Raw genomic sequence first — 25,682 nt, forward strand, 5'->3', positions numbered from 1 at the left:
GCAGTTACCCCAGTGACTTGTTCTCGACTCTCCATTGGTTGGATTCAGTTTTTGTGGGTTTTTACTTTTTGAATGGCATGATGAGTATACCCAAATTAGCTGTGTTTTTTTCTTTTTGTGTTTTTCCCTTTTTCCTTTTTTTGCAATTTTGCAGTTCACACTATCTTTGTGTACCATGATCATGAAGAATTATCCTTTCTTTCTTTTCCTCCTTTTTTGGGCACAAGCATACCACCATTTAGCAAGCTGGAATGGCTACCGTCATGAATTACAGTCCATAGTGTGCATGAAGCCTTTTCAAGGAGTCATCTATGACTGCGTGCTGCCGATATCTTCTCAGCGACCTCTTTGGCGCTCATTCACATAGGCATGAAAGTGATGCGTCTTATGATGACATTATATCTGGCATGGATTAGGTGAGCTATGTGATACGCTATCAGTTCGTCACCGTGTAGCAGAAATGGAACGCCCGGAGCGGGCTCTGATACCTGCACGACCTCCATAGGTGGGGAATCGGTGATGATGACAGCCAAGCATATAATGCTATATTTACGGCAAGTCTGGCGTGTTCTCAACTAAAGCTCTACATATTGCCATCTGGAGTTCCTGTGCCACTGCGTAAGAGTTTGTACATTCATACATTTGTATGTTGGTCCCCGTGTCCATCGGGAAGCTGAGTGGGACAGGACGGCGCATATTGGGACGGTACACACTAAAGCGCCTCTATGCCGTTAGTTGGACTTGAAGGACTGCGGGTCTAGCCTCATATGGTGAAGATACACAAGTTGGACAACGCTGCTCTGTGACAGCTTCTGCGGTTTGTTACCGATGTATGCTTGTTGATTTGCCCGCAACGATCATGGACTTTATTTATTTTTACTTTTTATATTTTTTCAGATAATGGAAGCTACATGATACAGACCGAGGTCCACTTATCATGTGAACTGAATTATATTGGTTTTTATCCTGATTCTGTCTCCTTTTTTCTGTTTTGTACTATCATGCCGTGTGAGCGTCGCGGTTGCTATAGCACCGGTCAGCTGACCGATGTGTTAGCATCAGCGGACTGTTGATTGGCTAAACCCTGCACATGCGCAGTGACACCGGCAAGACGCCGATGTCAGCGCGCTTTAGCGGTACCGTGGAGTTGGTTGGATACAAGTCCTGGGATATTGTCTGCTTTTAATACGTGAGTTACTATGTTCACTGACACACTTTATTTGGGTGGTGAGGGTTAATAAAGTTAATTATGTACTTGGCAACTACTGGCTAGCCCTAACATGTGATTGGTTGTATGTTGTATATATACCCTGTTCATTTGTATATTGTATCAGCTTGAGAAAGACCGTGTTGTCGAAACGTTGCTGCTATGTTATTGCCATGAGGGAATAAATATCTCATTTTTTGCACTTTACTACGCCTTGATGCTGTTACCTTTGCATTTTTTCTATGGACTTTGTCCTGACGGACTACAGGAATGGTAACTTTGTTTCATCTAATTTTTATACAATTCTTTCATCATTTTTGAGTCTTTGAAGGACTATCTAGGTGTGCTATGGTATTTTTTGATTTTTGCTATTTTTAGTCCAAACCAATTTTTGCACCCTTTAAATACGTTGTTTACTTGTTAGAATATGAATTCACTGGATGCAGGCGGGTCCAGTTCCTCTGGCACTTTCTTTTATACTGACGAGGATGCTAGGCGTATCTTGGATAGAAGGAAGCCGGATAGCACTTTTTTGAAAACCCCCACAGTGGATATACTAAGGAAGAAATGGGAAAGTGAGAAACGTCATCTGGTTTCTATGGAGCTACACCTGACCACACTCACGGAGTATTGCAAAGCAAAAAGGATTCCGCGTGGACTGAGGACACACGTAAGACCAACTTTGTTACCTAATAATAAGCCATTTTGCACTAAATTTGAACAAATATGCAATAAATTCTCCTATGACCTGATGCTACTAAATGTGGAGTATTTGGAAATAGAGGCGGACTCTAGTAAGAGAAAGATTACAGATCTTGAGACGCAATTAAAATCTACTGTGGGTGGTGAAGATTGGACACAGATGTCCTCCAAAGTTGATTTTAATCTTACTAAGTATACTAAGGAATTGGAAGACACTAAGAAAAATAAGTGGTTCAGGGATCTGGATGACTATACTAATGGACATGTCTATGACTGGCAATATACAGCTGATTTTTCGCAGGATTCCAGAAGGAAGGGCAAAGGACGTCGAGGACAACGTGGACGTAATTTCAAACCACGTAAGGACAACTTCGGTTTCACTTCAGGGGATTCGGATTCCACAGATGATACACCTCAGAGTTCACAAGCTAACAACACGGGGGCTTTTTTGGACAAAGGACCCCCTGCTGGCCGAGGAAGAGGACACGCCGTGGGGGGCGGAAACATTGGAAAAGACGGAAAAGACAACAGAGTGACCACGCGACAGGGACAGAAACGCAATTAGGATCAACTATTGACCATGAACTGGTGGTAAATATTTCTTCATTAACGTTGTCGGATGAACAGATTGGTGTTCTGGCGAAAGGTCTTTCATTTTGCCCGATCACTAATGTGGACTGGTTTAGACTTGATCTTGATCTCCATTGCTTCTTTAGGAAATTGAAATTGAAAGTATTTTTTTCTGAACACGATACCCCTGTAACTAACAAGGATGATGAATCTCACATGTTATGTTTGAGGGATTATGGTTTATCAGTAGCGAGTACATTTCATCCATATGTACAAAACCCCTGTGTAGATGCCTATATACAAATTGTACAAAGGGAGATAGAGGGTTTGAGACAAACTGAACAGAGAGGTAACATACACTATAATCTTACCAACGAGGAGCGAGTTATCCTGAACAATTTATCTAAGGACAAAAGGATCACCATAAAGCCCGCCGATAAAGGCGGGGCTTTAGTGGTGATGGACACAGAGATGTATATAAATGAGATCCATAGACAGGTTTATGATGAAGATGTGTACATTAAATTATCCCATAATCCTACAGCAGTCTTTCAGAAAGAATTGGTGGGTTTGGTGTCGAGAGCCAAGGAGGCCGGACTTATTGATGATAAGTTGGCAGATTTTTTGATTCTGGACTATCCAGTTGTTCCTGTTATATATACACTTCCAAAGATACATAAGAGCCTGACCTCACCCCCTGGACGACCTATTGTGTCCGGCAGGGGGTCTATTTTCGCTAATACCTCCATTTTTTTGGATCGTGTGTTACGCCCCTTTGCGACGAATACACGGTCTTATGTGAAAGATACCTCTGACTTTCTCTCTAAAATCTCCACAGTAACTGTAACTGACACTTGTATACTGGCATCATTTGACGTAGTTTCACTATACACGTCTATTTCTCATGACAGGGGCTTGGATGCGGTTAAGAAAAAGCTGGCCAGCTCGGACGTGTCCCCGGAACGAGCCGACCTCCTCCTGACGTTGCTTGAATTCATCCTACGTAAGAATTACTTTGCGTTCGGTGACGATTTTTTCTTGCAGCGTCGGGGGACCGCCATGGGGTCAAATGTGGCCCCCACTTATGCTAACATCTACATGGCGGTTCTCGAGGAGGAGGTTGTCTATACATCACCTTACTGGAGACACGTCCGTAGCTGGCTTAGATATATAGACGATATCTTTGTGATTTGGGACGGGACCGTCCCGGAATTGGAGTCTTTCTTGGGGGTATTGAATGAGACACATGAGGATCTCAAGTTTACATTGGTTTGGTCAAGTGATCACATACAGTTTTTAGACACTACTATTAGTATCAGCAATGGTGGTCTTGAGTCTGATCTCTATGTAAAACCGACTGATCGGAATAACATCTTACACTATCAAAGTAATCACCCCAGGAAAATGGTTGATTCGTTACCTTGGAGCCAGTTATTAAGGGTCCGGCGGGTAGTGGCTGACGAATCTGTGGTTGACCACAGATTAGATGAGATGTGTGGTAAATTCATTGCACGTGGTTACCCTGTAGCACTGGTCAAGAGACACTGTGAAAAGGTTAAAAATGTGAATAGGGATTCCATACACGGGAGAGAGACACGTATGGCCACACCACGTATACCGTTTGTATCTACGTATGGTCCCCTTAGTGGACGTATTGGGGGCATTTTGAGGAGTAATTGGGGTATACTGAGTAAAGGTTGTCCCAAGGTAGTGGAATTTAATAACCCTCCGATGATGTCATATAAGAGGACTAAGAACATTAAAGATCTGCTTGTGAAATCAGATATTGGAGTATCCAGGGGACCGCGACAAACTACATTAGGTTTAGCCAAGATGGGCTGTTTTCCCTGTCTTGGCTGCTCATGTTGTAGTAACCTTTTGAAAGGTGAGACATTTGCACATCCACACACCACCAAACAATTTACAATAAAACAGAGATTTACCTGTAGATCGGACTTTGTCATATATATGATCGTATGCCCCTGTGGTCTATATTACATCGGTGAGACCACGCAGGAGGTCAGACATAGAATACAACAACATAAAAGCACGATAAGGACACAGAAAACAGAGTTGCCCATTCCGAAACATTTTAGTGAAGCAGGGCATACAGTGAGCCAGCTCAGGTTCAGAGTGATTGACCATGTACCCCCACTGGTTAGAGGCGGAAACAGAGAACTGAGGCTTAAAAAACTAGAGCTTAGATGGATCTTTGTACTTGAGACGCTGAGTCCTAAGGGACTCAACCTTGAGTACAAGGTACTTCCAGGTATGTGATATTCCTCGTCAGTATTTTTACAATATACATTTGTGTTTGATTTTAAATGTTTTTAGATCATGTATATTAACTATTTTACTTTGTTCATTGCAGTTACCCCAGTGACTTGTTCTCGACTCTCCATTGGTTGGATTCAGTTTTTGTGGGTTTTTACTTTTTGAATGGCATGATGAGTATACCCAAATTAGCTGTGTTTTTTTCTTTTTGTGTTTTTCCCTTTTTCCTTTTTTTGCAATTTTGCAGTTCACACTATCTATGTGTACCATGATCATGAAGAATTATCCTTTCTTTCTTTTCCTCCTTTTTTGGGCACAAGCATACCACCATTTAGCAAGCTGGAATGGCTACCGTCATGAATTACAGTCCATAGTGTGCATGAAGCCTTTTCAAGGAGTCATCTATGACTGCGTGCTGCCGATATCTTCTCAGCGACCTCTTTGGCGCTCATTCACATAGGCATGAAAGTGATGCGTCTTATGATGACATTATATCTGGCATGGATTAGGTGAGCTATGTGATACGCTATCAGTTCGTCACCGTGTAGCAGAAATGGAACGCCCGGAGCGGGCTCTGATACCTGCACGACCTCCATAGGTGGGGAATCGGTGATGATGACAGCCAAGCATATAATGCTATATTTACGGCAAGTCTGGCGTGTTCTCAACTAAAGCTCTACATATTGCCATCTGGAGTTCCTGTGCCACTGCGTAAGAGTTTGTACATTCATACATTTGTATGTTGGTCCCCGTGTCCATCGGGAAGCTGAGTGGGACAGGACGGCGCATATTGGGACGGTACACACTAAAGCGCCTCTATGCCGTTAGTTGGACTTGAAGGACTGCGGGTCTAGCCTCATATGGTGAAGATACACAAGTTGGACAACGCTGCTCTGTGACAGCTTCTGCGGTTTGTTACCGATGTATGCTTGTTGATTTGCCCGCAACGATCATGGACTTTATTTATTTTTACTTTTTATATTTTTTCAGATAATGGAAGCTACATGATACAGACCGAGGTCCACTTATCATGTGAACTGAATTATATTGGTTTTTATCCTGATTCTGTCTCCTTTTTTCTGTTTTGTACTATCATGCCGTGTGAGCGTCGCGGTTGCTATAGCACCGGTCAGCTGACCGATGTGTTAGCATCAGCGGACTGTTGATTGGCTAAACCCTGCACATGCGCAGTGACACCGGCAAGACGCCGATGTCAGCGCGCTTTAGCGGTACCGTGGAGTTGGTTGGATACAAGTCCTGGGATATTGTCTGCTTTTAATACGTGAGTTACTATGTTCACTGACACACTTTATTTGGGTGGTGAGGGTTAATAAAGTTAATTATGTACTTGGCAACTACTGGCTAGCCCTAACATGTGATTGGTTGTATGTTGTATATATACCCTGTTCATTTGTATATTGTATCAGCTTGAGAAAGACCGTGTTGTCGAAACGTTGCTGCTATGTTATTGCCATGAGGGAATAAATATCTCATTTTTTGCACTTTACTACGCCTTGATGCTGTTACCTTTGCATTTTTTCTATGGACTTTGTCCTGACGGACTACAGGAATGGTAACTTTGTTTCATCTAATTTTTATACAATTCTTTCATCATTTTTGAGTCTTTGAAGGACTATCTAGGTGTGCTATGGTATTTTTTGATTTTTGCCACACTTAAATAATCACTCAGTTTATGTGTGTGTGTGTCCCCCCGCCAGGCTGCAGGCTGGCATGTATACGTACCATTGATGATCTTTCCGATGCTACGGCACTGTTCAAATACTACTGGCGCCCATGTGACACTGGCACCCGTGTGACACAAACATCAACTGAACTATACAGAGAATTAAGCCCAATTTTTTACTAACATCTCTATCCGCTTTTTATGGGGAACTGTATCAAAGGCTTTGCTGCATTCCAGATAGGCGATATTCATGGCACCACCTGCATCCAGCACTTTTGTGACATAGTCAAAGAAATCAATGAGATTGGTCTGACATTATCTGCCCACAGTAAAGCTATGCTGGTTTGGAGCCATCATCTTTTTTTTTTTTAGAAGAGTTTTCATAATTTTTAGTACTACATATGTCAAGCTAACTGGCCTGTAGTTACTGGGCTCTTCTCTTCCTTTCTATTATCATCAAGAACATCTCCTTTTCGGAGAGATTGGTTATACAGGTCTGTCAGGGGGCAGCAATCAGGGATCTGACACTTCCATTCTCTTTATACTTCCTATAGGTTGACCTTTTTTCCTTTACTACAGCCCTTACATAACCATAAAGGTGTCTTCTTCCTTTACATTTTGCTAATTTCTCATACATAATCTAGTAGGTAGGTGAACCTCCCCTTTAAATTACACAGATTTAATTTGGCAATATAGTCTAACAACTGTCCAATGTGTAAATCTTCTAAACTTGAATTGAGTGAAAAAATTTGTTCAGTTGTTTGTCATTTTTCAGAAATACAATCCATTCCAATTTGGTTTTGGCCTTCCTCATGTCATGGATCTTCTGTAACCTTTGTCAGCCCTATGAAGGAGAGGGTACTCCAGTGTCTAACTTTTTATTCTTTTTTTGGTGGTATGTGAGCAGGTCACTTTGAATGTCATCATTAATATCCTTTTATCAGTATGTTGAGCAATAGGTATAAATTATTTTTAATCTCTATAGTTCATTATGGTTTTCCAATTCGACCATAAGAAATGTTCTTTGTCCACGATTTCTTGATAAGTTTCCAAAAAAAAAAAAAGAAATCAGGTTGGCAGCCCTGCTGCAGGAGTGACTGTCCTTTCTATCTAATATTACAGTAGCTTATTTAAAGGGAACATGTCATCAGAAAATGACCTATTGTTTTAATCAAATTTTTTATGTTTAACATTTTTTAAGATTTGTAAAAGATTTTCTGTTGGTTTTTTTTTTCAAATCTTACTATTTATATTATAAAATAATCCTGAAATCTTGCCCAATACACTTGGGCTATGTTCACACTACGAAAAAGTGGAACAATGCCTTACTTTCAATGGGATCCCGGCCAGAGCATAAACACATCGTATGCGCTCCGGCCGGGATATCGTATGGGGCCGCAAATAACTGACATGTCAGTTTTCTGCAGCCGCAATTCAATGAATTGCGGCCGTAGGAAACCCTGTCAGTACACACAATGAAGCGAGCGGCTCTGGCCGCTCGCTCCATAGTCTGCAGGGGGAAGCTCTGATGCGGGCACGCGCTGATGCGCCCGCATCAGAGCTCTGCAGCTGGTCAGATCATCCAGCAGGTACTTAGGTACCGGCCGCGATGATCCGGGCAGAGACCGTTCAGTCCGTGACCCGGCCGGGGTCACAGAACGGCCGGATGTTCACATTGTGTGAACATAGCCTCAAAGCGAATGTACCATTTAAAGTAGTAATTTTTTTTTTTAATAACTGGTCAGCGTGGGGATCCGGGTGGAGAGGTCCATTTTTCAAAACAGTTCTCATGATCGGCAGTGGTTTATCCATGTGCACTGGCTTACTCTTATTCACAGGAGTGTAATGATATCCCCTTCCCTCAGTGATGCGGCCAGACTTGATCCGAATGGAGGTGCGTCACCAAGGGGAGGGGATATCATTACACTGGGGGCACCAGGCCAACCTCCAGTGCATAGAGTGTGTTGGTGCACATGAAGGTAGTGGAATTTTTTTTTTTTTCCACTACTTCAACTGGTACATTCTCTTTAATTAGAAGCTTGTTCTGCACAGATCACTTTCCAGCAGTGTCCCCATTATATTGACAGACAGGATTACAGTGAACAGTGACACCAGTAGATATGTAACACTGGATCTAGCAACATTTACAACAGCTAATTTACAGAGCCCACCCAAAGAATGACCTCTGAACAGGTCACAGAGCATCCCTAGAAAACATTCCTATACAGCTGAATATGGTCTGTACTAGCCTATTGTACCTATATCTACAGGGCTAGCCGTAATAACAAAACATGATATAAAAAATGTGAAAATCAAAAATTTTAATTAAATTTAAAAAGTTTCAGTATCTGGCTGTTATTGGTAAAAAGGAAGTCTAGAAGACAAATCTTCTATAAGTACTGTACCAATCAACCAACCTTTTAACATATACCTATACGACTGCACTATTACCCTGTTCAAATTGGAACACAAACAGGCCGAGGTTAGGGTGTTTTCATGATGGACTGAAACCGTTTATAGGCTGACCCTTGATGGGGCTTAAAGCTGTCCTTTGAACAGGGATTGAAAGGTTGTGAGATAGGGGATTTGACAATGGACCAAATTATTGTGAGGCAAGTGAAACCATAATTCTATGTATGACCTGGTAATGCGCGGTAATAGAACCTTATGAATGATTAACACCTAGTTGGACCCAGGCTTCATAACAGATCTCGTGAATTAATGTATGACCTAAAAACCATCTGCCGGCCAAAAATAATTGGGCCAAAAATTAAATAATTTAATTAAAATTAACTGGTCCAGTCACGAGGTGCATGGACTGCAGTCTGGCCTAGATTTCAATCTTTAATTTTTCCAGCCCTGAGTGCCTAGGCTCCTAGTTTCTATACAACAAATATATTTTACTAAAGCGTAAAGAATTTTGGGGAAGAATATATATATATATATATACAAATATAAATATATTATTATACATATGAAATTTTGTTATTCCATTTTATATTTAGTTTATTGTATTCTGATCAGTAGGACTTCTCTCTTTTTTTTTTTTATATCTGAAGTGAAATTGCATTTTCTTTCCAGACAAGTATACAAAAAAAGAGCATTAATACGTCTGGTCATGTGGTTTGATAGTTTCCATGGCAACTGCTTTTTTCATTTACCGAATAGCTGAATTAAAAAAAAAAAAACTGAAGAAAAATGTGAGAGGAAAAAAAGGGGGAAGGGAGGAAGGGATTGGGAGGAGGGAGGAGGAAGAGGAGAAAAAGAAGGAGCAAGAGAAAAGAGATGGGATATAAAGAAAGCAGTAAGGAAAAAAAACTAATGATGGGAATAGAAAGGAAGAAATGGATAATAAGCAACCGAGCAACTGGAAGGAGATAGAAACTGGAAAGAAAGGGGAGTAAGGGAGGGGGGGCGCGGGGAGCGAGAAAATAAATTAGGCAAAGTATTGTCTGAGAGGAACATTGTAGGGCAAGAGCAGAGATGATACTACAGAGGGAACCGCAGGGTGGGTTTGGGATCAGATATATACGGGGTCTTATTTCCTGAGGGGGCTCTAATATACTCTGTGCTCTTACCTGATTACACTGTCAGACTGAAGTATTACAAAGTACACTCCAACCAGCAACACCGAAGCTCGTGATATCATAGGGATATTCATCGCAAATACTAATCGTAAATTATACATATATAGAACATGACCAACAGGAGTATAATAATACGACAGTAATAGACTGAAGGCAGTGTCTGGGTGTGATGTCTAGCAGCCGCTGTAGTGGTACCCCGCAGGGAATCTCTAGTGATATTCTAGCACAGGATCTCTAGCCTCTACCCTGGTGTCAACCCTAAGACTCAGCACTGGAAAGTAAACTCTGCAAGTAGTATAGTGAGAATCTCTGCTAGTTCCCGAATTAATCTGCACTTTTATAATCTACTACATACAGTGTCTACTAATATTCTACCATCCACCATAGCAATGATCTATAACCAAGTCAAGGTGTTCAAATTCTTACAGGGAACCTGTCATTGGTTATGTTGTCATTGTTCGGGCAGCATGAATCAGGAATGATTAATCATATGTGTAACATTGTCAGCTCTATCATGCTTTGACCTGCAGACATCATTGGCTTAGCTCCCTTCCCCTCCCTGGCCTACAGCATCGTGTGCAGATACCCAGGAGCCCTCGCCCCCAGCAGGCGCTCTTTCACCACATATGTACCACTAATGTATGCCTGGTGCAGTATTTGCAGACAGGGCTTGGAACTGTAAGGGCCGTACTACACGGAACGATTATCGTTCGAAAAATCGCTAGATTGTTCGGATTTAAACGATAATCGTTTCGTGTAATAGCAGACAACGATTAAACGACCAATCGTTTGATAGAATTCGGACCTATTTTTATCGTTTGATCTTTCGCACATCGTTCGGTGTAGTAAGAAGTCATAACTGAAACGTAGGCAATAGCAACGACAAAACGACCGCAAGAACGATCATAAGTAACGATCATCGTTCCGTGTAATTGGGCAAACGATTTTGGGTCATTTGCCATAGTGGTTGTTTGAGATCGTTCATCGTTAGTCTGCAAAAAAAATCGCTTGGTGTAAGGCCTTATTCACACGTTCAGTAAAGTTGTCAGTTTTTCTGGATCCGTAATCACGGTTCAACTTAGAGTACATTGATTTCTAAGGTGCTATTCACACAGTCCGTGTTAATTTTGATCCGTAATCGGTTCCATAAAAAAATAGGACATGCTCTCCTGCGGATCGTGATTGCGGTACAGATTACCAATAGAAGTCTATGGGATCCGCGTTTTTCACGGTCGTCACATCCATGATGTCCGTAAAAAACACGGATCAAATATATGCAAACTATACTATTCACATTTTATGTAAAAGCGGATACGGAAATGGAAAGGGATGCAATATGGATGCAAATACGGATGAATTTATACGGACCATGGAGTAAAAATAGCGGGAGGTTTTGCGGTCCAGAAAAATTACTGAACGTGTGAATGAGGCCTGACAGTACCCTAAGCCAAAGCCTGTACATTTATTCAGGAAACCGGAGAGCAATGAGGTGTGCCAGGCTGTGGTACTTCAGCAGATTGGCACTGCCTACTAGGCACTTGATTGGGAAAGAAAATAAAATTTTAATCAGTATTGCAAACATCAACAGCTAATAGGCAGGTAGCAATTATTGCCATATCTGCTCTACAAAGATAATAGCGTGATGGTATGTTCACACGTTCAGGTTTTCAGTTTCAATTATTGAATATAAGGGTATGTTCACACTGAGTAAATCAGGTGGAATTGTCCGCCGTGAAATCCCGCCTGTCTCAGTGTGACACTGCTTCTCTATGGGAGAGCGAGCGCTCCTCTGCTGCCGCCACTCTATAGCCAGGCTTTGGCACACTGAAGCAGGATTTCGCAGCAGATAGTTCCGCCGTGGAATTCCGCCCGATTTACTCAGTATGAACATACCCTTAGGCTGGAAAGAGATCATAAATGGATAACACATATAAAGGGAAGATAGAGACTTCAGCAGGATGAACACATTTTTTCTTATTATTTTTATATTTATTTTTTTATTTTCTTATTTTTATTTTTCTTAGTATCCACCATTATTTTTCAGTCGGATTAATTTCTAGGCTATCTTCACACATCGTCAAAAAAAAATGTCAGTCACAGGGACTCTGGTGCCCTGACTGTTTCTACACCCTACCCAGATAAGGATTATACTATTTGACTACAAATCTGTACATTTCCTACTATAGCCAGCTGGAAGGCTGTCAATATGAGGCTCAGGGGATGCAACTCTCACTAGATTTACATAAGCACTGGGACAACGACAATGAAGGATCAAGCAGGAGAGAAATGCTTTTTTTTTTTACTATAATTTTATAGTTAAAAAAACATATTTAATACTAATCTGGCAAAAGGCTACCGATCTATCTAGGACAGCGTACCATCTTGGACCCCCTACTTACTATATGGGTCTTCTAAGGTGGCAAAGGGGCTTTTGGAGGCTTAGATACAAGGGACTGGGATGTGTGACTGCTAAATATGTGCTGCCTATGCTACGCTACTCCTACAGGGAAATAAAGTAAGTTTTTGATGAATATATATATATATATATATATATATATATATATATATATATATATATAAAATATCTAATCCATAGATTCAAATAGAGAGGAAAATGTTGAACGTTTTAATCAGTTTGGGTACTGAGACCCCCATTAATTACTGTAAGGAAGGGGCAGATGTGCTCAGCTAAGCGCTTCTCCCTGTCTTTCTTTTCTATATAATGTCTATGAAGCCGTCTCAAACATGTCGGAAGGCCCCCATATAAATTAGACAGTTAGCGGGCCTAAGACACAGAAATTAAACTGTATGGCTACTAATGGCTGACGTGAACAGTCCTGTGTACACGGCTGCAGAACATGATGACACCATATACATAACATAACAATCAAGTGATACTTCTAGTGACCTCCTACTTGTACTCACAAAAAAACTGAACTTGTAGCTGGTTGTGATAGTAAGACTTACATAAATAGGTTAAAAAAAAATCACAATCAAATAGAGAAGGACATTCATTACAAAAATATATCTGAACCCCCAAAAACATTGATCCTTTTACCACGTGCACCTCACAACTGACCTTGGTGTTAAAAGGATTTGCACTCAGAGAGACCTGCAAGGCACTGTACTGCTATAGTATTTACATGGAATCAAAGTCAACTGGATAAAGACATTAGAAGTAATGTTGTAATTTAAAAAAAATTATAGATATATGCAATTGCTCAATTCCCCTGCAGCGCCCCCGCAGGGCAAGTGAGGCGTTACATAGAGGCCATTGGAATCAAGGTACTATATTTGTAAAGTCTGCATTTAAAATAGTTTTTTTTCTAAACTGGATAATATCTTTAAAAACAGCAGTAAAGATATAAAGACATAGTAATAGGTGAATAACGCAAGAAACGTGATACTCTCCCAAAACTGCATGAAATATAATCTGTACATTCTTCTGTGCTTATGATTCCTCATAAACAACAGCTGTAACCAACACACACTGCTAGCAAACCATCTCAGTCTTTATTGCAAGTCCTCCCATTGACTCTAAAGTTGGCTGCTGCCCAGCTGGCACCCTCCTGACCGGCCTCTAACTACGCCGACCATCCTCCAAGCATGCGCCTTCACAGACTTGTCTTAAGGGTGGTGGTGACACTGACCAACCTACAAGCTTACCCCCACTGGCCTACATAGACTACCACTTGACTAGCCTCGCTTCACACTGTCTCTGCCGACCCGCTACCAAACTTCCTCTATATGTAAATACCAGCTTGCACCCTCTCGCCATCCTGATTCTCTGCACTGGACTGCATGCTACATCACAATCTATTGCACATTTTAAGGCCTTTAAATTACGTTCTGGGGCTTCCATCAGGCTGTACATTGACAAAAAAGTTAAAAAGGGGTGCAACTAATCTGTATATCTTTGCACACTGTTGTTTGTGGGTTCACTCCCCCACTTGCTTAATTTGTTTATGTGCTTTGATGAACTTTATGTTCAAGTCTTTCTATTACTATTGTAAGGCACTGGAGATATAGTGCCACTGTGCTGATGTACTTGCTACCTTACTAAATACTCTGTATTGCTTCATGTCATGTTGAAAAATTATTTAAAAGAAACTTTAAAAAATGCTAACATACATGACGGCCCATGAACTTAATTGGGCTGAATGTAGTAGTGTAATGTGACTACGTTTAGTCCACTTCTCCTGTGTGTGCAAGACTCAAAAAATAGGGAAATGGACCAAATGCAGCCACAATTAGACTGTGTTTCGCCTTCGGAGTCTAGTAGCCCATCAGTAATACTTTTGACATTTTGCTAATGTATGTTTGATGGAAGCCCCGAAAGATGAAGAGAATAGGAGCTAAGAACCGTCTTAAGCCCCCTAACATGTCTTCTGCATGGTCTCCATCTGTCATTCCCATGGTAGACTTCATTATGATATATCAAGCACAGCATCCTTACTGGCCACAATCCACCCTTAGTTTACCCTGTCATTCCTTATGACCTCGGTATTGAAATGTTCACCTCCATAGTATAGGCCATAGTAGGACCACCTTCATATACTGTCCTCTTTATTATAGGCCATATCAGGACCACCTTCATATACTGTCCTCTATAGTGAAGGCCATATCAGGTCCATCTTGATACACTATCCTCTAGTCCTCTAAAAGCCATATGAGGACCACCTCACCTTAACCTACCATTGACGTACATCATAGTCCTATTGTGTCCAGTTGTTCCATGGCAGGGACATAGTTACTCTACAGAAACTCTACAATATAGTACAACTCGCAGCATCTCACTCGATCTTTATTCTATCCTCATACCTGATGGCCAATGTGTTGCAGGTCCCACGGTGGCAGAACATGATAACACCTGGGCCCCCCAAACTAACTTCTTACCAAGCTTAAACTCACAGGGCCTCAGACGAGGATCCTCCAATATGTCCAGCCGCCTTTTCTTCCTCCAGCAACGAGCAGGATATGTATAGATCTGTCCCGGTGACAAGCCTACATATGACATAGGGTAGGGTATTAATATAATATAGGTTTAGGGTATTAATATAATAGTAGTTTGCGATCTTCGATAAGTGTTCAGGGAAAAAAAACTGATGAGAACATGGAAAGTCACGTGCAAAAATAATTCAAGGAACAGCTTAGGAAATCTGATGAGCCGATGATGATATTGGCAGACGACAAGCTCAAAGATGTTGTCTGGATTATAAAGACTGCACTCTGTCATATAAACTGGTAACCAGTGACATACATACACAGCGAGGAAAATAAGGATTTGATACGCTGACGATCATATTGTTTGATTTTTAAATAATTCTTTTGCATTTTATTGCATAAAGTATTTGATCACCAACCAATCAGCAATAATTCTGTCTCTCACAGACCTGTTTTTCTTTAAGAAGCTCCTCCTACTCTGCACTCACTACCTGTATTAATTGCACCAATGTGAACTTTTTACTTGTATAAAAAAACATCCGTCCACCAACTCAATCACTCAAACTCCAAGCTGTCCACCATGGCCAAACTCACAGGGCACGCAGGGTCCCCCTACTCACGCCACCTTATGTCCAGCCTGGATGATCCAGGGGAGGCACGGGAGAAGGTCTTGTGGTCAGGTGAGACCAAAATTGAACTTTTTGGTATCAACTTCACTCACTGTGTTTGGAGAAAGTAGAAGGATTAGTACAACCCCCCAAAACACAGTCCCAATCGTTGAGCATGGTGTAAAAACATACTTTGGGTGTGTTTTTCTGCAAAGTGGACAGGATGGACCGCATTGAAGAGAGGATTGATGGGGCTATGTACAGTGAGATTTTGGACAACCTTCTTCCTTCATTTAGAGCACTTAAGATGGCAATGACCCAAAATACACAGCCAGGGAAACTAAAAAGTGTCTTGGAAAGAAGAATTTCAAGGTCTTGGAGTGGCCTAGCTAGTCTCCACAGTTGAAAAGAAAATCTTTGGAGGGAGCTGAAACACAATTTTGCCCAACGACAGACCCAAATCCTGAAAGATCTGGAGAAGATCAGTATGGAGGAGTAAGGGCCCTATTCCACGGGACGATTATCGTTCACATAATCGTTAACAATAAACAATCTCAAACGACCGCTATTGCGAACAACCTGAAATCATTCACCCATTTACACGGAACGATGATCGTTACTTATGATCGTTCTTGCGTTCGTCGCTACTGCGAATGACCGAACGTCGTCTTATTCCATGCGAACGATTTGCGAACAAACAATTATAAAAATAGGTCCAGGCCTTATTAAGTGATCAACGATTTCTCGTTCGTCGTTTAACCGTTAACTGCTATTCAACCGAACGATTATAGCTTCGTTCCGAACGATTTAAAGGGGTAGTGCGGCGGTAAGCAATTATTCACTAAATAACACACATTACAAAGTTATACAACTTTGTTATGTATGTTATGTTAGTGAATGGCCCCCCTCCCCCGTGTTTCCCCCCACCCACGCTAGACCCGGAAGTGTAGTGCTCTATATGCACTTCGCGCGGCCGGCCGAGCCGCTCCGATCGTACCTATTGCCGGCCGCCCTCTACCGCATCATCAGTTATGCTCAGCCAATCGCGGCTGAGCAGCTGATGACGTGGCAGAGGGCGGCTGGCACGAGGGACGGTCGGAACGGTTTTGCCGCCCGCCCGAAGATGACATCATTTTCTCAAGATAGCGGACGGGGGTCGACACGAATCAGGTGAGTGTAGAGCACTACACTTCCGGGGGTGGCGTGGGTGGGGGGAAACACGGGGCAGGGGGCCATTCACTAACATAACATACATTACAAAGTTGTATAACTTTGTAATGTGTGTTATTTAGTGAATAATTGCTTACCGCCGCACTACCCCTTTAACGATTATCCGAACAATAATCTTCCCGTGCAATAGGGCCCTAAGACATCATCCCTATTGCAGTGTCTGCAAACTTGGTTAAAAATCCCAGGAAACATCCGACCTCTGTAATTGCGAACAAAGGTTACCAAAAACATTACGTTCTGTCTTTCTATTGTACCCAATACTTATTTCATATAATAGAATGCAAAATAATTATTTAAAAATCTAAAAATGGGATTTTCTGGAATTTTCTCATAGATTCTCTCTCACAGGTGAAGTATACCTACGATAAAAATTACACATCTCTCCATTCTTTGTAGAAGGGAAAATCAGCAGTGTATTAAATCCTTATATTCCCCGCTGTACTTGTAGTTAATCAAATGACTTCTCTATATGATTAGATGGGCAGAGCTGAGTATATATAGTAAACTATGATCATGAATAAAATAAGTCATTTGAAGAATATCACTGTGAATTCTTCTCAATAAGGAGACTGTCAGCACATTTTTTGCATTTGAAACAATGGGCAGTGCCAGATGGCTGCTGGCCAATTCATTTTATACATACCCTTAATAATGGTCATCAGATCACTCCGATAATCAGGTTTTATTCTCAAGGTGTAGAAGAGCCGCTCACATTTGGCTATTTCACTTGCCTCATCACTCCAAGCCCCATATGCCAATCAAGAATAAAGAAAAGAGGTGGGGGAGCGAGGAGGAAAGTGAATGGCACTTGAATGGCTTGGCCACACCTACAGGACTCTTGTGCTGGGAATAAAACATGAGAGATCCAATGCCCATCAACAGGGGTATGTTTAAAGTGTAACTGTAATTTAAATAAACTTCTGACCTATCAAAAGTATATATGGGTAGGGGTCTCAGTGCTAAGACCCTTCCCATTGTTAAATATAGTCAGCGACACATTTCACTCTCCAGGTCAGCGCTTAGTCCAACTGATTGCAGGAGACTCGTAAAGGCCCTATTACACAAATCGATTATTGGCCGTATTTGGCCATTAGGGATGAAAATCGTTTAGTGTAATAAAAGGTAACGATCTGCCGACATGAACGATGTTGGCTGATCATAGTCTTTCATTGTCTTTCAACATGTTGACCACTGATATCTCCTATGGGCTAAAGGTCGTTCGGGGAGATCCCCCAGCAGCTGGCCGCGCCCCTTCCCCCACGCATTTATGCTCGCTTGCTCCTTTTTCCCTGCTTGCTGCCAGCGCTCTAACACAGGTTCGCCCTTTGTAATAGGGGCTTAAAGGGGTACCCCTAGCTAGGGAACTTTTCTGGCTAAGGCCCCGTTCCCACTGAGGAAAGGTAGCGGTTCATTCTTCAGCGCGGACAGGGCAGGAGCGCGCACCTCCCATAGACTCCCATTATGAGCGGGAGGCTAACGGCATTCCGCGGCGGACAATTCCGTCGCGGAATTCCGCTACCTTTCCTCAATGGGAACGGGGCCTAAGGCCGGGGAGGAGGTGGATGAGGGCAATGATGTCCACTTACCTCCCCGATTCCAGCGCCAGGACTTGGATTGCTCTCCTCCGGTCCGCGCTGCCTGCCGCGCTTCGTGCGCGCTTCCTGGTCTCTGACACGTGCTTGAGACGTGATGTTTCAAGCCCACTCAGCCAGTCAGTGGCAGAGGCGGGATTCCGCCTCTGCCACTGACTGGCTGAGCGGGCTTGAAACATCACGTCCCAAGCCCGTGTCAGAGACTAGGAAGCGGCTGGGCAGAGCGGACCGGAGCAGAGCGATCCGGGATCCGGCGCTAGAACCGGGGAGGTAAGTGGACGTCGTTGGCCTCATCCACCTCCTCCCCGGCCATAGCCAAAAAAGCCCCCTAGTCCAGAGTACGCCTTTAAATATATGGAGTACACCTCCTGTGATCAGTCAGACTGAGCAAGGGAGTGAGGTGCACTGACATGAGGGGGTTGCAGCACTGAGACCTTCACCCACCTAAACCTGTGACATGTCAAAAGTTTTTTATATGACAGCAATGCATTAAAATTCATCTGCCAGCAGTATTTCACATGCAGAAATGTGTTGACAGTCTCCCTTTAAGAGTTCACTGAATTAATCTGGAGCTCCCTCACCCTCCTGACCAGTGACTGACAGCTGCTCATGCATATACCTGTACACTTCAGTGGCTGTCAATCATTTAAAAGGAAGACGTAAAAAGCACTGGGCTCATGAATACTCAAGAGGACTGAATACCCTGATCTTGTCTCATTTCATCATAACGGTATACAGACATGTTCAACATTCATTCTGATCCTCTCCACCACAATATGACCAAGCCAACCGGTCCCGACCCAAATGGATGTTAACAGTGAAAGGGGCTATCCCACGATGTAAAGTTATGCCCTATCCACAGTATACAAGATAACTATCTGAACTGTGAAGGCCGACTGCAAATGTCCTTGCTGATCCCAAGAATGGAGGACATCTGTTCACTCAATAAATGGAGCGGCGGGATCTATCCATGGCCAGCTCTTCATTGACGATTGCTGAGCTGCCGATATTTGCATCTTGGAATAACTTTTTTAACAGGATGTTAAAAATGGCTGCCTCCATGGAAACATTTTATCACACCGTCTGAGCCATACCTTTTGAATATACAGTGGAAAAAACTGTTGCCATCAAGTATATCCATAAGGCTCCAGTTGCCTTAGTCTTTTGGGCCTCAATCATCTTGGTATAGATTGGTATACTGTTTTTTAACTCTCTTGTTAACATGGCGACCAATGGACAATGCATGTCACAGTATACAATAGTATATTATATATTATACAATGGCCTACATCAGCACCTTCTGTCGGAAGTATAAATCAGGAAATCTTCCTGCCATAAATGTTTTCCTAAAATGTATGCCTAGAGCTTTATATCGACAACAGTGGCATAGGTACCATGGAGGCAGACCACGCAACTGCTATGGAGCCCATGCAGCAGTCTGTCTCCATGGTAGCAAAAGCTCACAGCTCCCTGCCCTGCCAGTCTCTCTTGTGGCCGGAGGCAGCACTGTACCTCAAGCCACAAAAGCACCCCTACCCCCCCATGCACATACTCACATGACCTGACGCAGTCCCCTCAGTGTTCCGTTGCCCCAGTTCCTCACTTGTGTGCCGGGCAAATGGGAGAACGGAACACAGCAGAACTGCCCCGGGTCATGTGAGTATTGGAAGGCGTACAGGATTCATGGGGCCCCATAAGTTTCTTAATAAAGAATAAATCCTAGATACACCTCTAATCAATAAACTCTTTTATGGTCACTGACCCTTTAAGGCATTGTGCGCTTCATACATTTCTTACCTGGTCCTCTGTGTGTCTTCTCCATCCAGATATAACAATTGTTCTGGGCCACACCAGTCTGGGAGTCCAGGAATGGAAGCCTCATACTTCTCTCCGCACATAGACGTGCGTTATAACTGCGACAATGTTCTATGGCCTCCCGGTAGAAGTCCTCTCCCAGCCTGCAAGGACAGAACACCCGCCATATTAGTTTAGGATCACCTTCCCCTCCTTACATAACCCCTTTAGTATTGTTATGGTGGATTACGCATTGATCTATATTTTAGCCAGCATTATTACAAGCTTAACAGTATGGACCTTACTCTATCGGACATGATGTTATCGATGCACAGATTAGACCGCTTTTACACATGGAGATTTCTTCTCTTATTCAGCCTAAAACCATAGATCTTAAGAATTATTTTCATAATGTGAAATTGTGTGAATTTTCTTCAAGTGCCAAATCCCAAAGCCCTAATGTTTCATTGTTATTAAGGAGTTATATAGTTTTTAATAAAGTATTGATTAATAATGAATGTCTAAGTGAATCCAAGTATTAGGCTACTGGCGAAGATTCAGAGAGGCTGCACAATTTTAAGACATTAGAGGAAAACCAGCCTTCCTATGTCCACTATGTGAAATGTTAGGCCTCTATAGCCATCTGTCCTTGTTATATTGGGTCCTATTGCTCTTCGTATCACCAACATTTGAGGACTCGCAGAACTGTGGAACCACATTGTTCCTATACTACATCGAGGCGCCACCTATCCCACAGATATTCCAGTTGTTCACAACTCTATAAAACACCAATTTTTTATCTTCCATGACCAGCACTGCCCTAAGGCCTACACCGTAGGCCTTATTCACACATCCTACAAAGTTGCCCGTCTGATCTGCAATAACGGGCAGGTTTAGGGCCCATTGATTTCTATTGGGGTAATCACACAAAAAATAGGACACGTTCTAGTACGGAGCGTGATGGCGGCACAGGTTCCCCAACAGAAGTTTACGAATTTAAGTTTTACACGGACTCCATGGATTTGACGTCTGTTCAAGCGCTTAAAAATCACTGAACATGTAAATAAGAATAAAATCCTCATTGAGTGGGCAGGTTAAAGGAGTATCACGTTCAAACATATTTTTTTATATGTTGCTGCCCAAGGTGAGACTTTCAAGCCATTCCATACTTGTTATTGTTTATTCATTCTCCTTCTCCCAGTTCTGAGCTGCTGCTTTCTGCTGAAGACACAAAAAAGTGTGTTTGAGCTTTTCTCTCTGTCTCCACTTTCTCCCCCCTCCCTTCCAAGGTGGCTGATGTAAACAAGTCCTTGGTAGACTGTATCTGCAACTTTGTAGATTGTTTGTAATGCTGAGAGGGTTAAACTGAGGCCTAGTTAATGATGAACTCACTGTGGACATTACAAAGTTGCAGATAGGGACTTACATCAGCCGTCTTGAAAGGGAGTGGGAGGAGGGAGAGACAGAGAAAAGCTCACACACAGATTTTTGTGTCTTCAACAGAAAGCAGCAGCTCGGAAGTGGGGGAAAGAGAATAAATAGATAATAAGTATGAAAGGAACTGTGAGTCTCACCATGGGCAGCAAAATATGAAGAATTACGTTTGTGCGGAATACCCCTTTAAGCAACTGACCTCTATCACTACATGTCATATTTTGGGACAATGTCTGGACGTCTCACTGAATTCCTGTACACTTGCTTACAATGAGGCGTGACGGGATCGGTATGAAAGAGACATCCATAGATCACTGAAAACACAGCCAGCACAGCTCCGCATGGATTCCACTTTTCATTGTACACTTCAATGTTCTCAACCCACTGCTAACTTTCTCAGATGGTGCTCAGCAACTCATAGTTATTATAGCCATACGTGGAGAACCTGTCACCATGAAAATGCAGCACGATCTGTAGGCTTCATGTTATAGAGCAGAAGAAGCTGTGCAGATTGATGTATAGGTTTGTGGAAAAATATTCCGAATAACTAATAATTTATTTATGTAAACCACCAATTATTCAGGGTTTAGTAGTCCAGTGGGTGGTCCTAATCAGTGATTGACAGTTCTCCCTGTATGAGTGTGCACAGATAGATAGCTGTCAATCACTAATTAGGACCACCCACCAGACTCCTATGCCCATGAGCAGTGGTTTAAATTTAAAAAACTAAGTTATACAGAATTTTACCCACAAAACCATATATCAATCTGATCATATATGAGCAGCTGTCTGCAGGTCCAACTGCCTTTTCAATGACGTCTCCTCAAAAGGAAATTTGTCAACTAGAAGAATTTTTTTTACATTATTATAGGGGCATCCATATTGTCTTTCAAATATAAAAGTTACAGCAAGCCCTGTGGCCACTGAAAACATACTGCCCCTGACACTCAGCCTTCTGCAGGAGAGTTTTCTAGGCCAGCTCTGTGATCAGTGCAGATGTCACTGTGCAAGGTGGAGGTGAGCTCTGACCATCATTTATTGTGAATGGCACAACCATATTACTGCAAGGACTGCTGAATTAAAGAGATCAAGGTGCTGACATCTGAACCACATTACACAAACACTACCTTTGCAGCCAGACACAATCCTGCTCTGTGCAACAACCCCGACACAGCTGTCTACAGATGGGTAACCTCTCCTCTTGGAAAATTTCATGGCTTGGCTTAAATTAGTCATGTTCTAAGGCTTCTTATTAGAGTTAAACACTTACTTGAAGGGAAAGCTTTAACTCTTTTAATTTCACTTTTTGTACATTGTTATGGGGGCTGCCATCTTGCCTGAGCTGTTCTTAACAGCATTTAGTTATATGCTTTACAGCAAGACTCATGGGCATAGACGAAAATAGACAGAGTCTGTCCCCTTGGAATCAATGAAAAACATTATTGAGCGCACTGTGACCTTTTAAAAAGGTAATTCCATAGGAATTCTATTGTCTCCTCTATCTACTGGTGTCACATGACACTGCAGTACTGTACAGATCACTTTACAGCAGCCGCCTCTTATTACCACAGACAGAACAGGAAGTCTCAGCTTAGTTTTAGCCCCGGTGGTGAGAATGAAAATTACAAGATTTCAGGATTATTTTATATAAAATAAAAAAAGTCACCGAAAATTCTTAAAAAATATGTTAAGGTAGTGTTTGAACATCAGCTTATGGGATCATAATGATCCCATAAGCTGATGTCCGGATCTCTGCCCTCTCTCCTCTGTCCCTTGCCACTGTTACTATCTTGTAACAGTGGCAGGGGAGAGAGGGGAGGGGGTAGAGCTCAAGGGCACACGCCCCCCCCCCCCTTCCCTCTCGACCCCCGCCGGCTTCTGTAGCCAGGAAACTGGAAGCCTGAGGCTTCCGGTTTCCATGGCTACCATCGGGGTTTGCGATCACTTCGCAGAGCCCCGATGAACACCAAACAGAAAATTCTCCCTCTGAAGAGGGAGAATTCTCTATCTGGAGCCCTATAGATGCTGCGGTCTTGCTGATCACAGTATCTATAGGGTCAACTCCGGTGCTGAGAGTTGCGGCAGGTGATAGCCGGGACCCGCCGCGGATGACACAGGCGCAGATTCTGCGCCTGTGTCATCCTAGAGCGTTAATTAACATTGCTGCAGCATCAGGCATAGGCTGCTGCGACGTTAATTAACAGTGCGGGGGCGGGAGGGGGTTAAATAGGTAATTTTCTGATGACATGTTCCCTTTAAAGGGTGGCATCAGAGAGCTGCTTTGCTCAGCCTATACTAGGGGACAACCTTAGCAATCACATAAGTGTTTATACCAACCTTTTCTAACAGCAAGCCCTGGGATCTCTCATCCCAACATGTACATGTGTGGTGGCCTAATACATCAGCAAGGGGCATCACTTAGAATTACAGAGATTCCTTGCTGTATGTAAATCCCTGACTGTTTCCACACCATATACGCAATTCTATATTTTCTATAAGTTTTCACACTATACATCACTGTCACAATTACGACCTCAATATCATTACTGTCTGGACATTTCTCATTTCGTCCAGCCCTGGTACTGATTAATAGCGTTGAGGACAAGAACAGATTATTCTCCTTTGCTTATAATCTTGAGATTTTATTTCGAGTACAATCGTAAAGCCTCTACTACACAGCTCTTGTCACATCTGCTGGTGCGAAGATTTCAGTTTACCCAGTCCAGGTGCAGATTATGGAGTGATAAAATATTCGGGTGTGAAATATTTCCTGAATAATTATCGCGCTTATTAACAACTTCAACGAGCCTTATGAGCACTGATACAGCAAGGCCTACCCCAGAGAATAGGGGCACTTCTATTTTAGTCATCCATCACAATCTTGCCCCCCAGAATTGTAACGTGCTGCAGAATCTGTTGGTGCTATATAGATGAAAATTATTATTATTATAGACTATTAATATTCCGTTTAGGTTTTAAAGCCCCTATATTGTGTCATATACATTGATATTTCAGTATCGTACAACCAGAATTAGAACGCATGTATGAAGTACACTAAAGAAATTGCTCCAGCTCGCCTACTGCTCTAATTTCACCTCTTCAATTTGTACAAATGTCATCTAGTCAACTCTGCCAATGTAGTAGCCACCTCTTTCCTAGACCAGATGTCAGCTCTTCACCTCTTCTCAACCACTAGTGTCACCACTTCTAAACCACTGGTATCAATTCTTCATCTCTCTAATACTGGAGTCACTCCTTTATCTGTCTACCTCCTCATTTCTCCAGAGCCATTAATGTCACCTATTCTATGTCTCCTGGAACAATGACATCACCTCTTCATCTCTCCTAAACCATTGGTGTCACCTATTCATGTATCCTGGACCAATTACATCACCTCTTTATCTCTCCTAAACCATTAGTGTCACCTATTCTATGTCTCCTGGACCAATGACATTACCTCTTCATTGGTGTCACCTATTAATGTCTCCTGGACCAATGAAATCACCACTTCATTTCTCCAAAACCATTGGTGTCACCTATACATGTTTCCTGGACCAATGACATCTCCTCATCATGTCTTCTAGAGCACTGTAATCACAATTTTATCTCTTTTAAACCACTGGTGTCACCTTTTCATCTCCCCTAGGCCACTGTTGTCACCACTTTATCTTTTCTAGACTATGGATGTCACATCATTATATCTCCTATACCATTGGTGGTACCTCTTCATCTCTCCTAGACCATTAATGTCAGTTCTTCCTCCACTGGGCTCTACTCTTTACATAGTTTTGTATTAGTTGAAAAAATACACGTACATCAAGTTTAACCAAGAATTTTATCTCTCAGACCATTGATGTCACATCTCCCCTAGACCACTGGTGTCACCTTTTCATCTATCCTAGATCACTGGTGTCACGTCTTCATCTCTTTTAGACCACTGGTGCCACCTCTTCATCTCTCCTAAGCTACTGGTGTCACTTCTTCATCTTTCCTAGACCACTGTTGTCACTTCTTCATCTCTTTTAGACCACTGGTGTCAAGTCTTTATGTCCCAGA

General features: G+C 42.4%; 1 protein-coding gene across 3 annotated transcripts in view; it reads right to left on the bottom strand.

Annotated features, from left to right (window-relative positions):
• The window catches only part of DPF1 (double PHD fingers 1), a 72,414-nt gene that overhangs the window by 24,732 nt on the left and 22,000 nt on the right, over nt 1-25,682 (bottom strand). For all 3 annotated transcript variants that reach the window (XM_069943518.1, XM_069943517.1, XM_069943516.1), the window contains exons 2-3: nt 20,196-20,356; nt 14,936-15,028 (exon numbers count right to left, since the gene is read on the bottom strand). In XM_069943518.1, coding sequence (XP_069799619.1) covers nt 14,936-15,028; nt 20,196-20,356 — 254 coding nt within the window. The remainder of the gene's footprint in view (nt 1-14,935; nt 15,029-20,195; nt 20,357-25,682) is intronic.

The sequence above is a fragment of the Dendropsophus ebraccatus genome, chromosome 10 (assembly GCF_027789765.1).
Source record: "Dendropsophus ebraccatus isolate aDenEbr1 chromosome 10, aDenEbr1.pat, whole genome shotgun sequence".
Lineage (NCBI taxonomy): Eukaryota > Metazoa > Chordata > Amphibia > Anura > Hylidae > Dendropsophus > Dendropsophus ebraccatus.